Source organism: Triticum aestivum, chromosome 4A, assembly GCF_018294505.1.
Source record: "Triticum aestivum cultivar Chinese Spring chromosome 4A, IWGSC CS RefSeq v2.1, whole genome shotgun sequence".
NCBI classification, from domain to species: Eukaryota; Viridiplantae; Streptophyta; class Magnoliopsida; order Poales; family Poaceae; genus Triticum; species Triticum aestivum.
The window spans coordinates 373,800,942-373,814,835 of NC_057803.1; the positions used below are offsets into that span (position 1 = coordinate 373,800,942).

Here is a 13,894-nt window from a genome sequence, read left to right on the forward strand (position 1 = left end):
CAAAAGGGTTTCGGCAAGTTCAAGGGATTGACTACGATGAGAACTTCTCACTCGTAGCGATGCTTAAGTCTGTCCGAATCATGTTAGCAATTGCCGCATTTTATGATTATGAAATTTGGCAGATGGATGTCAAAACTGCATTCCTGAATGGATTTCTGGAAGAAGAGTTGTATATGATGCAACCGGAAGGTTTTGTCGATCCAAAGGGAGCTAACAAAGTGTGCAAGCTCCAGCGATCCATTTATGGACTGGTGCAAGCCTCTCGGAGTTGGAATAAACGCTTTGATAGTGTGATCAAAGCATTTGGTTTTATACAGACTTTTGGAGAAGCCTGTATTTACAAGAAAGTGAGTGGGAGCTCTATAGCATTTCTGTTATTATATGTGGATGACATATTACTGATTGGAAATGATACAAAATTTCTGGATAGCATAAAGGGATACTTGAATAAGAGTTTTTCAATGAAAGACCTCGGTGAAGCTGCTTACATATTAGGCATAAAGATCTATAGAGATAGATCAAGACGTTTAATTGGAATTTCACAAAGCACATACCTTGACAAGATTTTAAAGAAGTTCAAAATGGATCAAGCAAAGAAAGGGTTCTTGCCTGTGTTACAAGGTGTGAAGTTGAGTCAGACTCAATACCCGACCACTGCAGAAGATAGAGAGAAAATGAAAGATGTTCCCTATGCTTCAGCCATAGGCTCTATCATGTATGCAATGCTGTGTACCAGACCTGATGTGTGCCTTGCTATAAGTCTAGCAGGGAGGTACCAAAGTAATCCAGGAGTGGATCACTGGACAGTGGTCAAGAACATCCTGAAGTACCTGAAAAGGACTAAGGATATGTTTCTCGTATATGGAGGTGACAAAGAGCTAATCGTAAACGGTTACGTTGATGCAAGCTTCGACACTGATCCGAACGATTCTAAATCGCAAACCAGATACGTGTTTACATTAAACGGTGGAGCTGTTAGTTGGTGCAGTTCTAAACAGAGCGTCGTGGCGGGATCTACGTGTGAAGCGGAATACATAGCTGCTTCAGAAGTAGCGAATGAAGGAGTCTGGATGAAGGAGTTCATATCCGATCTAGGTGTCATACCTAGTGCATCGGGTCCAATGAATTTTTTTTGTGACAATACTGGTGCAATTGCCTTGGCGAAGGAATCCAGATTTCACAAGAGAACCAAGCACATCAAGAGACGCTTCAATTCCATCCGGGATCTAGTCCAGGTGGGACACATAGAGATTTGCAAGATACATACGGATCTGAATATTGCAGACCCGTTGACTAAGCCTCTTCCACGAGCAAAACATGATCAGCACCAAGGCTCCATGGGTGTTAGAATCATTATTGTGTAATCTAGATTATTGACTCTAGTGCAAGTGGGAGACTGAAGGAAATATGCCCTAGAGGCAATAATAAAGTTATTATTTATTTCGTTATATCATGATAAAAGTTTATTATTCATGCTAGAATTGTATTAACCGGAAACATAATACATGTGTGAATACATAGACAAACAGAGTGTCACTAGTATGCCTCTACTTGACTAGCTTGTTAATCAAAGATGGTTATGTTTCCTAACCATGGACAAAGAGTTGTTATTTGATTAACGGGATCACATCATTAGTTGAATGATCTGATTGACATGACCCATTCCATTAGCTTAGCACCCGATCGTTTAGTATGTTGCTATTGCTTTCTTCATGACTTATACATGTTCCTGTGACTATGAGATTATGCAACTCCCGTTTGCCAGAAGAACACTTTGTGTGCTACCAAACGTCACAATGTAACTGGGTGATTATAAAGGAGCTCTACAGATGTCTCCAAAGGTACATGTTGGGTTGGCGTATTTCGAGATTAGGATTTGTCACTCCGATTGTCGGAGAGGTATCTCTGGACCCTTTCGGTAATGCACATCACTTAAGCCTTGCAAGCATTGCAACTAATGAGTTAGTTGCGGGATGATGTATTACAGAACGAGTAAAGAGACTTGCCGGTAACGAGATTGAACTAGGTATGGGATACCAACGATCGAATCTCGGGCAAGTAACATACCGATGACAAAGGGAACAACGTATGTTGTTATGCGGTCTGACCGATAAAAGATCTTCGTAGAATATGTAGGAGCCAATATGAGCATCCAGGTTCCGCTATTGGTTATTGACCGGAGACGTGTCTCGGTCATGTCTACATTGTTCTCGAACCCGTAGAGTCCGCATGCTTAAGGTTACGATGACAGTTATATTATGAGTTTATGCATTTTGATGTACCGAAGGTTGTTCGGAGTTCCGGATGTGATCACGGACATGACGAGGAGTCTCGAAATGGTCGAGACATAAAGATTGATATATTGGAAGCCTATGTTTGGATATCGGAAGTGTTCCGGGTGAAATCGGGATTTTAGCGGAGTACCGGGAGGTTACCGGAATCCCCCGGGAGGTATATGGGCCTTAGTGGGCCTTAGTGGAAGATAGGAGAGGTGGCCAGAGATGGGCCGCGCGCCCCTCCCCCCTTGGTCCGAATTGGACAAGGAGAGGGGGCCGGCCCCCCTTCCTCCTCTCTCTCCTCTTTCCCCCCCTCCACGAATCCTATTCCAACTAGGAAAGGGGGGAGTCCTACTCCCAGAGGGAGTAGGACTCCTCCTGGCGCGCCTCTCCTGGCCGGCCGGCCCCCCTCCCTTGAACCTTTATATACTGAGGCAGGGGCACCCCCTAGAGACACAAGTTGATCCACGTGATCATATTCTTAGCCGTGTGCGGTGCCCCCTTCCACCATAGTCCTCGATAATATTGTAGCGGTGCTTAGGCAAAGCCCTGCGACAGTAGTACATCAAGATCGTCACCACGCCGTCGTGCTGACGGAACTCTTCCCCGACACTTTGCTGGATCGGAGTCCGGGGATCGTCATCGAGCTGAACGTGTGCTAGAACTCGGAGGTGCCGTAGTTTCGGTGCTTGATCGGTCGGGCCGTGAAGACGTACGACTACATCAACCAAGTTAACGCTTCCGTTGTCGATCTACAAGGGTACGTAGATCACACTCTCCCCCTCTCGTTGCTATGCATCACCATGATCTTGCGTGTGCGTAGGAAATTTTTTAAAATTACTATGAAACCCTACAATAATAAAAATATCATACACGCAATTCTTCTTTTCAGTTACTGACATCACATAATAAAAATATGGTATACTTCATCCGTCGTTCAGGCATGCATGCTTCTCTCGTGTGTGCTAATTATGGCGCATACCACATTAAAATTATTCATAAAAATGTTTGCTGCTAGTGTCTTATTTTTCATGGATATAATTTAGGAATCAGAAAAATGTTATGGTGTTGTACATTAGATCGTCAATGCCTAGTGAAAAATATACCACATCACCCTAGCAACCAGTATGAGTTTGCGACAGGCACAAACAAAGTCAAATTCATCCCTAAAACAAAAATATATAGCATCAAATCCAACGTGTGCAAAGTTCAGAGCATTGCCGAGAATAAACATAGGTGAAACACTAAGAGCATCTACAGCCAGACATTCCATATCCTCCTCAAACATTTACAGACACGCCCGGTCAGTAATCGAAAAGGAGAGAAGGGAAAAATGACCAATCGAACCCCTCGTATCATCCCTATATGTCCGGGGATGTCCGCAAACTCTCATATTGAGGACATATGTAGAAAGGATATGAGGGCTTGTAGACGCACCCGGTCAGTCCGCCATGTAGCATGCCGCCCATTTTGGACCACCATTTCTTTTTTTATTCATTTTTTCTCTCTCTTCATCTCCACAATTCACTGATTGGGCGTGTCCGCGAACGTTTAGAGGGCTCGATTTGCTAACTCCGGCTGTAGATTTTCTAACACGTTGATGTTACAGACTGGGAGATATTTACCAGTCGGTGAAGGATCTAAACTACACCTTTAAAAACAGGAACATTCAAAAACACAGGTCGGTTTTTGTTAGTAGTCAGCCGCCCTTGAGCTATATAACATGAACATTCAACATTCGTGCACACTAGCTAGCTAACAGGTCGTTTTTGTTAGTAGTCAGCCGCCCTTGATCTATATAAAAAAGGAAATGACCGGCCTCGCTCGATCTTGTTGGTTGGTAGCGAAGTTATCCATCCCGACCTCCCCCCTCTATCCCAATCTCCACGACCTTCCCCATGAACGCGCCGCCGCCTGCCCTGCACCCACCGCCGCCGGGAGATAACTCGCTCCCCCGTGCGCTGCGCCGCCAGGATACCCGCACCCCAGCCCCACCACCGCTAGCGGCAATGGAGGGCTCCAAATCCACGCGCGCCGGGGAATCACACCGCGGCCCTGCTCATGTTCTGCTTTTTTTGATTTCATGCGCCTCTTTCGCCTCTTTCTTTTTGATTGGCCGTGACCTTCCCTCTGGGGCTATCGATTTGTGATGCATGGCATCTTTCTTCAGATCTCTATCTGAGTCTAGGCTGAGTCATATCTTATCCTCTTTTCTTGGCTTGTTGATTTTGGTAACTTCAAAAGTATATATGTTGCTAGGATCTCATGTAAAGAGGCAGTGTGGGACTAATTAGAATCTAAAATTATAACATAATAAGTCTAATCAATTTTCTCTCTCTGCCTCCGGGAGGTGAGGGAAGGTGGGGAGATTGATTTTTTTTATCGGCCCATAAAAAATCTGGCCCATTGGACTTACGAAGCTCTCAACATACAAACCAAACGAAAAACAAACCAGGTCGGATGAACCTACTATTAGTACCACCTCGGTTATATTACAATTTTGTCTATACAAATTATAAAAGCATATTACGACTGGGCGAAAGCGTATTGTGACGGTGAACCCACGGAGTCAATCCGTGCTTTATTATTAGGGAAAGATTTCAAAGTTTTCTTTATCTCTACTGTGAGTCTTGAAACCGTGTTCATTTAGTAGGAGGATGAATCCATGCGGGGATAATAGTTTTTCACCCCTTTGCAACGGGCATATTTTAATTGTACAATTTTGAACAAAATATTGTAACTTCCACAATTTTCTTCTTTGGTTCCGGATTTTAGCTCATTGTTCATGTTTTTCCTTTTTAGTGAAACTCTGGTAGACACGACGACAATTACATTATGTTTACACAATCACAAGAACAATCATTAGAGAGGAAAGTAGCCATTTTTGCGGGATGAGTAACCATATTTAGTGCACTAGATTTTTTTAATATTACCTTCCTTTATCCATATTCATATAGAATTTTTCAAAATTGGACACAAGAACGGGCCATGACCATTGATTTAACTTCAATTTTTTAGTTTCCTACTATTTTTCTAGCTAAGTGAAATATCTCTGAAGCTATGAAACTTACCTACGCCCATGACTTGACTCTTTGTTGCAAATTCTAAATGAAGTACAAGCAGCCAATCTTTTTGAATGAATTTGCTGATGGTTTGAATGGTTATTCTTCACTATGGATGCATGGCTATTCTTGGATTTGAGCCTTAGGCATGCATCAATGAGAAATAATTGCATTGTTTGTTAACTATTTAAACTGAAATCATTCATCAATTTTGATTGGAAATCTTATCCCAATACTTTTGATACTTTACTTCAATTTTGATAACAAAAATGGTTTCAAATTGCCATGTGGAAAATCAAGTAAGAGCATATCCATGTTTACTTATTAGTTTGTTTTCTGAGAATGGTACGGGATTTACAAACTGAAAAAACATTAATAGTTTGAAAATTATTTTAAACCAAAATCGTTTGAAATTTTTGTTATAATATGTTGTTTGACTGATTGCAATGTTGTTTTAGTGGTAATTTTTTTCAACTTCTAAGCATATATTTATTTTTTGTACACCCGGTGCAACGCACGAGCCCTTTTGCTAGTCTATCCCTAATTATTTTTTAATAATAAAGCATGGATTGATTCCGTGGGTTCACCGTCACAATACACTTTCTTCTCATGTCATAATACGCTTTTATAATTTGTATGGACAAAATAGTAATATAAATGAGGCGGTACTAATCTACCGTCCGACGCCCGTCTCAAAGTCCAAACATAACTCCTCCTTCCCCGCCGTCTTTTATGCCAACGCATCCTACCCTCCTCTTGAAACAGGCCCGCACGAATCCTTCCTCCCTCGCATGTCCGTCACCGCCGCCGCCAGCACCGGCCACCACGCCCCAAGCACGGGACAGATCTAGGAATCAGGAGGGGATGGACGGAGTATGGCGAACAGGCCGACGGGGATGTGCTCTCTCCTCCCGCTACCAAGGCCCGTGGGCGGGGCGCCCGACCTCTAGACGACGGTGGCGATAACCAAGGACGGATGTGCATCCTGGCATCTCAACTCAAGATGATCAAGTGAGGTCTGCATAGGGTGGTGGCTGGCGGGTTGGACGCGCTGAACTTCGGCGGCGGCCGGATCCAGGCGAGCGGCGACGAGACCTTGCAAGGCGTCGGGGTTCTCCGGGGCGGCACCATGGTTGCTCCAGCGTGCTCCTGTAAGAAAAGGAGGGAGGACGAGGGAGAGGGAGAGAGAAAACCGGGAGGAAGGAGAGAAACGAGGGGAGGCACGACAGGGAGCTGTGCTGCTAGTTTCTCCGGTGAAGAGCAGATAGGGCACGGACGTTCGCGGGAGTGGGCGGCGTTTGGCGACGGAGGCGCTGGTCGGGGAGCGCGTGGTGCGAGCTCCTAGGGGGAGATGGACGAGGACGAGGACGGTCTGGTGCGCTGCTGGTGCGGGGAGGGCATGGGAGAGGGACGATTGCTTTGTATGTTGTGCGCTGCTGGTGTGCTCCTGTTAGTTTCATATTATACTGCTGCTTTCCTGTTGTTTGTTGATTGATTGATGTTGCTGATGCTACTACTTTGATGCAGCAGCTGCTAATCTCATGTGGAGGACGCGGAGGGGCAGGCGGCGAGCGAATTGAATCTGGGAATTCACCCAGGGAAGCAACATATAATCTTCTGATCTTTGTCTTGCCTCCAGTGCAAGTTCAGTTTGTCCAGCAGTGCTCTTGACAAATTTCTAGAATGAAGAATGAAATACTTGGAGATAGGCTACCAATTCGGTAAGAATATATATGTCATGGATCTGTTTATAACTATTTTACTGTGCTTACATTTGGTCAGCAGGTTTTAGGCTGTACTGCAGCCTAAATGTGATCCTGCTTGTTGTTGCTATGCATTTTATATTTCCTGATATACTATGATTTCCCCGTTTTTAACCAGTTTGGGGCGTATAAGAAGAGAAAGTGAATAACTGAATGCAATGGCAGGTGTTGAACTGAGGTTTACACACATTGGTGCACATGATGTGTCAATCAAACATACTATAGCCCTCATATAATGGTTGTTGCTGTTTGCAAAGTAAGAATTGAATGATGCAAAGAGATTTATGCTGTAGAAGAACTTCCAAGGTAGTCTCCGAAGCCCTTTCATTGGAATTTGACAAAATTCCCAACCACATAGGTCACACACAATTTAAGCCTCCATGGTACTAAAAATGCCATGTCTGTCGGTCCTTTGTTTAGAAATGTTTTAGTCACATATTCTTATGTAATTACCGTATGACAAAAATAGCACTTCAGGCCCTTATTAACCGTGTTTCTCCTTTGTTTTGGTCTTCTCTTAATTTGTTTGTTTGCTTAAGGATGCCCCTAATTTTCTATAAGATTACAATGGCTCAAATAGCATGTAGATTTAATAAACTGAATAATTGATTGTTGGTGTTGTTTCTAGCGTATCACATATAGTAGCAGAGACTCAGCATGGGGGACTGCCGCTTGAAGAGATGCAAATGTTGCAACTTCACCAGAGGTTCTATGTTGGAGTTCTGTGTGTCAGTGGTTCAAGGTTCTTTCCCTTATTCTATTTTTCTTTCTGCAGTTTTTGTGTAATGTATGATTTATTCGTTCTAAAAGTTGTACGGTAACGAGCGAGCCTAATCTGAAAATATATTAGACTGACGATTGCTTTAGTTTGTTAGATGGGCATGATGTAGTTGTAGGAGACACATGCCTTCTATGTTCATGCCATTGTTTTTTTCAATTTTTAATTTGCAGACTTTACATTCCACAGTATCTTCGGCTGCCATTACGAAATGCCTATATATATATATATATATGGCTATAAATCCTCTATGATTACAGAGTGCAAACTACCTTTTGAGACATGTAAACTGAAGCCTGAAAAAATGCAGAATGAAAAACGCCTTGATATTCAGTAGCAGCAGTGAGAACATGTATATATTCTGTTGGTGAAAAGTTTTCAGATAAACAGTAGCAGTAGCAGTAGAAATGCGCCAGGGGATGTGAACGCCATAGAAATCGCAGAGGCCTACCTTGATATCTGAAAAACGCCTTGATATTCAGTAGCAGTAGCAGTATGAAATGCGCCAGGTTTTTTGTTATATAGTCTTTTTGCCCTGTGTTTAATTACTAGATGTGCTGCACACTGATCCATGTATATATTCTGTTAGTGAAAAGTTTTGACTATCGAGTTTCGTCAGACATGAGTTTTAGAAATTTTCAGTTACTTTTCTATGCCTACCATTGTGATGGAGATTGTAATACTGTGTTTAAAATATGTCAGTCCATGTGCAAGTCAGCTGCAAGTGCTAGGTAGCATCTTGCACTAGGTTGATTTGAATAATTACTCTTCTTTTGCACTGGTACTGAAACTTGGCAGTTCACAAGGATTGGCACCATGGACTGGAGAATCGTCGCAACCATCATGGACACACCAGGGGCAGGGGCTGCATGCAGCCAAGTCCGAGGCGACTGCCAAGAAGACTGGGCTCGATGTAGTGACCGAGGAGGCGCATGCCGCAGGGTATGCTCTTCTAATTAGTATGATGATTTGCATATGTACCAATGCTACTCTCAATGGATTCGCTAACAATCTTCATATTTTCGTATTGAATGTGGAGGTATATATATAGTATGATGATTTCCATGGTATCAGGTTCTGTAAATGCATGTTCTGGTACAATATTTGTTTTTTTAGATCCAGCCTTTTTTGCTAATAAATCTATAGTTCAATCTGGATTCAAAATCTAAGAAATTTATGGCCTTGTGTTGATAGTTGCAGTTACACACTGATGGACTGTGTTTATTTTTTTTATGGAAACAGAGAAGCCGATTATTCTGTTTGCACGACGGGTATCCAAAATTCTAATTCAGATATTAGTGATGATATAACAATGTCGTCTGCCAAATTGTGATTCGGGCGAGCCTAGCTTAGCTGGGAGCCACCGAAGATTGTGTGGTGCACGGGAGATAGAGACTCCACCGGATATTTTGTCGTGTCCACTAACAACAACGACATGGATAGTGAGCTCACTGCTGGACATGATTGCCCTATTTATAATCTGTTGGGTAGTCCTATTTGGTGGATTGTATCTATAGCATGTTGAAAGCAAATGTAACCTCATTGATTTTCACATTACTCTTCAGTATATCTGATCTTTCTCTACAAGGAGCCTACAGTTTGTAATGTTGTATTTCTTTTGTGAGACCTCCACGAGCTGTCTATGAACCATATATGCAGTAGACGTTCCCATATGTATTTATTCGATTTCGAAAGGAATGTTAAAATTCTTATGCTCAACTATAATTTAAAATTTCCAGTCCTTTCGGCACGGCCAACTTTATATTTGTTGGTGGACACCTGCATGGTTACTATCTATATCTAGGGACCTCATATATTGTGCACTATGTGCTGGGAGAAGATGCGACGTGCCCACTTGGACTGGCCCATGCGCGGGCGGCCTGTTCTTTTATTTTTATTTTCCTTATTTTTTTCTACTTTAAATAGTTTAGGACTTCAAAAAATTCAATTTTGAAATAAAAGTTTTAATAAATCATAAAACGTTTGTGGATTCAAAAAATGTTGTGCTTTTTTAAACAAATGTTTGCTTATGCAAAAAGATGTACGAAATTTTGAAAACAAATGTTTGGGAAATCAAAAAGTGTTCATAATTTCTTAAAAAGTTTGTGTATTAAAACATATCAATAAAATTGAACAAAATTTTGTCAATGCAAAAAATGTTCATAAATGGTAAATATCCTAAAAATTCAAAAATGTTCGTGACTTACAAAATAGTTTATTCATTCATAAAATGTTCTTTGATTCAAAAAATGATCATGCATTTCAAAAGATGTCGGTTAAATCAAAAAAATGTTCGTCAATTAAAAAAATTGTTCCACCAATTTCCAAAAAAATGTTTGTTAATTCTAGGAATGATCGCCTATTCAAGAAAATTGTTTATCAAAATATTCATAATTTAAAACAAAATGTTAGAAAATAATATAAAAAGTTCATAAATATAAAAAATGTTCTTGCTTTTAGAAAATATCCGTATATTTGTAAAAGTGTTCATGAATTGGAAAAATGTTTACGAGTTTTAAAAAATGTTTATGATTTCAAAAATTATTCAAGATTTCACGAAATTGCGGGTGATAGTGTATCTCGGTGATGCAGCAAAATGTGATCATGGCAATTGAAGATTATGATTATTTTTTCCCGTTGCAACGCACGGGCCCTTTTGCTAGTAATAATAAAGCACGGATTGAGTCTCCGGGTTCAACATCACGGCGTTTTTCAAAAAAGACCTTACGTTTTTTTTAAATTTACCCGCAGTCCTCCTAACAAGTCAGCACGAACCGGTACATGAGAGAAAAAAAATAGTTAAAAGCACCAGGAGTCCTAGAACTTGCTCTCAATGTGATGCTTTAGTCCTACAACTTGAAATTTGACCCTACCCAGTCCCTCAACTTGCATAAAATGTGCAAATTTGGTCCTGACGAATCAGAGAGCGCCATGTGGACGTGTGGGTGCATACCCGGTCAGCGCGTGCTCTTTTGCAAAAAGGCCCCTGGCGTTGCTGTGAATCAACCCGCACAGATGAGCACTTTGGGGTGTACAGATCAAGGCGTTACATTTGTAGAATAGCCACAGATAATTCTGTATACTCCTCTTTTTTGGATGTAGATACCCTGATTAATTTTACACTCTTTGGGGTGTTCATAATAATGCAAAAGATCTTTACATTCAGACTAGCTTGTTTGTAAACTAAAAAAAAAGCTTGTTTGTAGCTTGGATGATGCTGGTTAGCAAGAAGTCGAGATTAAGCAGGCCGTCAGTGGGGAAATAACTAAGTGGTAAAGTCACTCAAAACAGGTCATGAGGAGTACAGATCAAAATGATGATTTATAAGCTCGCACACAAGAAGGGGTAAATCCTCTGAATGTTTCAGGCACAGAAGCTAACGGGAGCAGGATTCGAGTGCTCTGACGGCGCATAGAAGGTGGGTTTCAGGGCATCTGCCCGCCGCCGACGCCCTGCTCGTCGCCGCCCCCCGGCCCTGCGGCCTCCCAGAGCTCTAGTATTTCGACGCGCCGGTTGGTCCGCTTCCTGATCTTGATGGCCACGTCCTGCGGGCTGAAGGCGCCCCAGACGCTCACCCGGCCATTCTTCCGGTCGATCAGGTGGCTCTCCAGCTCTGCCAATTTTGTTTCAGACAACGCAGAGCAAGACACAGAGCAACTTCAGAGAACGTAGGACGTACTACGTACCTTGCATCTGGAGCAGCGCCCTCCTGATCTTCTGGCAGTGGTAGCACCCGTTGCAGTTCTGTCAAGCTTCCCCCAACCCTATCAATGGCGGCCATCTTGGGAACGGCGAGAGCGAAGGCGACGGCGGCGTCGCCGGCGGGGCTGACAGCGAGGCTTGAGTACACCGGGGACGCCGCGCTCCGGCCGCCCGCCTCCCCCCGCTCGCCGTCGCCGAGGCAGCCGTACTTGAGCAAGCAGAGCACGAACGGCTGCCTCCGACCCTATCAATGGCGGCCATCTTGGGAACGGCGAGAGCGAGGGCGACGGCGGCGTCGCCGGCGGGGCTGACGGCGAGGCTTGAGTACACCGGGGACGCCGCGCTCCGGCCGCCCGCCTCCCCCGGCTCGCCGTCGCCGAGGCAGCCGTACTTGAGCAAGCAGAGCACGAACAGCTGCCTCTTCCTCGCGTGCAGGCGGGATCAGTGCAAGCTCACATGATGGCCGTCATCTCCGGCGGCGAGGCCGGCGCCGGGGCCGTGGGACGAGGCTGCCCCGAGCAGCGTGAAGGTGGTGGCCATGCTTGATTTTATTTATCTTCCTGCTCTTTCTGCTTCTGTGTTCGGGTCATACACTCTTGCCCCTTCAAGATTTCTACTGATTCTTTTGACTGGCTTTAATTGTTTTGGCCCTGATGGGCGTTATTTTCCTGCACACACGTGAGGAAAACATGATGCACAACAGATCTTTTGGGCTGGAAAAAAATCCACAATTCTTACGAATAGTATGAGTCAAAGTCAGTACTTGTAGAAAAAATTCTGATCAAATTGCAAAAGAGACTTGGTGGCTGTTTGGGAAAAAACAAGAGCTGTCTTGATCTATTATTTTGTTAGCAAACCAAGTTAGGGCCGCAGAAGTTGGCAACAGCTCACCGGGGTTACAAGGGGTTATCAGCAACGCCAGGGGCCTCTTTACAAAAGAGCACGCGCTGACCGGGTATACACCCACAGGTCCACATGGCGCTCTTTGATTCGTTAGGACCAAATTTGCACATTTTATGCAAGTTGAGGGACTGGATAGGGTCAAATTTCAAGTTGTAGGACTAAAGCATCACATTGAGAGCAAGTTCTAGGACTCCTGGTGCTTTTAACTCTTTATTTCCTACGGGTGACAATTATTAACACTAGAGTTGAATTTGTGGATAGTCGCCTCTCACAGTAATATCCTTGTATATTGGTGCTCCTGTAGTTTGCACATTCAGTATCATCGGTGTTGTTAAGCTACTTGCCTGTACAATTCCACGGAGCTCGAGTGTCATGGGAGTTGCTTCCCTGCAAGAGAGAAGAATTCAAAAAGGGAGAGAGCAGAGAAGAAGGAAAAGGATAGGGCGGCGTGGCCGTGGGTACATGCGCACATTAAAGGATGCAAGCGAACGGCTCGGGCAGGACCGCAGGAGACGTGGCGCACGGCGGCGGCTCTCCTCGGGAGGAGCTTGGGCGTTGAGAGAGGTTTGATATTTGAGATGTAGTGCTACGTGTTTGCTCTCCATTTTTGTAGGGATCGGAATTTCAGAATACACTTGTTGATTGTTTTATTGTCAATTTTCAGTATATTATTAGTGACTAATTATTTCCTAATTTTGTTTATTTTGGTTGGAGAGAATATGTAAAGCTAATGTTTGAGCAGGAGAGTGAAAAGATGCAAGAGTGATACATCCAAGCACTTGATTTGAGTCAAACTTGGTTTGCTGTACAGAATTCCACCGTATTTGTCCACACAAATAGTCCGTCATATTTAGTCAAGATTGTTTTTCTCCATAGTTCAGTGTCTACATCTTTATTCTCCTAATATAGTCATACTCTCCATTTTATAAAGTGCAGATGTACTTTGGCCAATTGATTTTAGTAGTCCTCCTGTTTGTACAGTATGGATGAAATTTGACCTACCAGTATACCTATAAAGATATTAAGATTGGATATTTAAGAATCCTATACGAACTTTTGTCTTCAACATGATTTCACAATATATAGTTTTATGACATTTCAGTAAATATATTCAAGTAAAATATTGGTGGTTAAAGCCGGATTATGGAGATCTTACCAAAACAAACAACTACTAGGAACTAGATCAATGTATGTTTGCAAGTCAAGCTCAGCTTATAGTGATTGTGAAGCGAGATTGAATGCATTTTGGCGATGAAATCACGTAGGATCAAAGCGGAGGTGCCTGCTTTCTACCAAGAAATTGCATCTTCATCAAATGTTTATGTCTTCCTTTCTTCCTTGACAATCTGAATCTGAATACTACTTTCTTTTCCTGGATGTAGCTTCCACTATAGTATATAGCTACCTTCC

The 13,894-nt window shown here is 43.0% G+C and overlaps 2 protein-coding genes across 16 annotated transcripts; one reads left to right on the forward strand and one right to left on the reverse strand.

Annotated features, from left to right (window-relative positions):
- Positions 1 to 6,037: 6,037 nt before the first annotated feature.
- LOC123086133 (uncharacterized) lies at positions 6,038 to 9,623 on the forward strand. 15 transcript variants are annotated; one of them, XR_006440544.1, is made up of 6 exons: positions 6,038 to 6,777; positions 6,866 to 7,059; positions 7,267 to 7,407; positions 7,730 to 7,843; positions 8,678 to 8,821; positions 9,122 to 9,623. XR_006440544.1 is itself a non-coding variant. In XM_044507841.1 (5 exons), the coding sequence occupies exons 2-5, from the start codon at positions 7,022 to 7,024 to the stop codon at positions 9,210 to 9,212; spliced, it is 387 nt and encodes a 128-aa protein (XP_044363776.1). In that variant the 5' UTR covers positions 6,038 to 6,777; positions 6,866 to 7,021; the 3' UTR covers positions 9,213 to 9,621. The 15 variants fall into 15 exon arrangements, 1 of the variants encoding a protein (XP_044363776.1); XR_006440539.1 differs by having other exon boundaries at positions 6,038 to 6,787; positions 7,267 to 7,843; XR_006440538.1 differs by having other exon boundaries at positions 6,866 to 7,407.
- A 1,307-nt stretch (positions 9,624 to 10,930) lies between these two features.
- On the reverse strand, positions 10,931 to 12,121 carry LOC123083819 (uncharacterized). Its single transcript, XM_044505723.1, has 4 exons — positions 12,038 to 12,121; positions 11,825 to 11,971; positions 11,566 to 11,623; positions 10,931 to 11,492 (listed from the first exon to the last, which is right to left on the reverse strand). Exons 1-4 carry the CDS (start codon positions 12,119 to 12,121, stop codon positions 11,305 to 11,307), a joined length of 477 nt encoding a protein of 158 aa, XP_044361658.1. The 3' UTR covers positions 10,931 to 11,304.
- Positions 12,122 to 13,894: the final 1,773 nt, after the last annotated feature.

Excerpts from the sequence above, each read along its gene's own strand:
- LOC123083819 (XM_044505723.1), bottom strand. The coding sequence starts at position 12,121 with ATGGCCACCACCTTCACGCTGCTCGGGGCAGCCTCGTCCCACGGCCCC. Across the intron at positions 11,624-11,824 it reads AGATGGCCGCCATTGATAGG|AACTGCAACGGGTGCTACCA; the intron begins GTCGGAGGCAGC and ends GAAGCTTGACAG. Across the intron at positions 11,493-11,565 it reads GGCGCTGCTCCAGATGCAAG|AGCTGGAGAGCCACCTGATC; the intron begins GTACGTAGTACG and ends CAAAATTGGCAG.
- LOC123086133 (XM_044507841.1), top strand. The coding sequence starts at position 7,022 with ATGAAGAATGAAATACTTGGAGATAGGCTACCAATTCG. Across the intron at positions 7,060-7,729 it reads GGAGATAGGCTACCAATTCG|CGTATCACATATAGTAGCAG; the intron begins GTAAGAATATAT and ends TGTTGTTTCTAG. Across the intron at positions 7,844-8,677 it reads CTGTGTGTCAGTGGTTCAAG|TTCACAAGGATTGGCACCAT; the intron begins GTTCTTTCCCTT and ends GAAACTTGGCAG.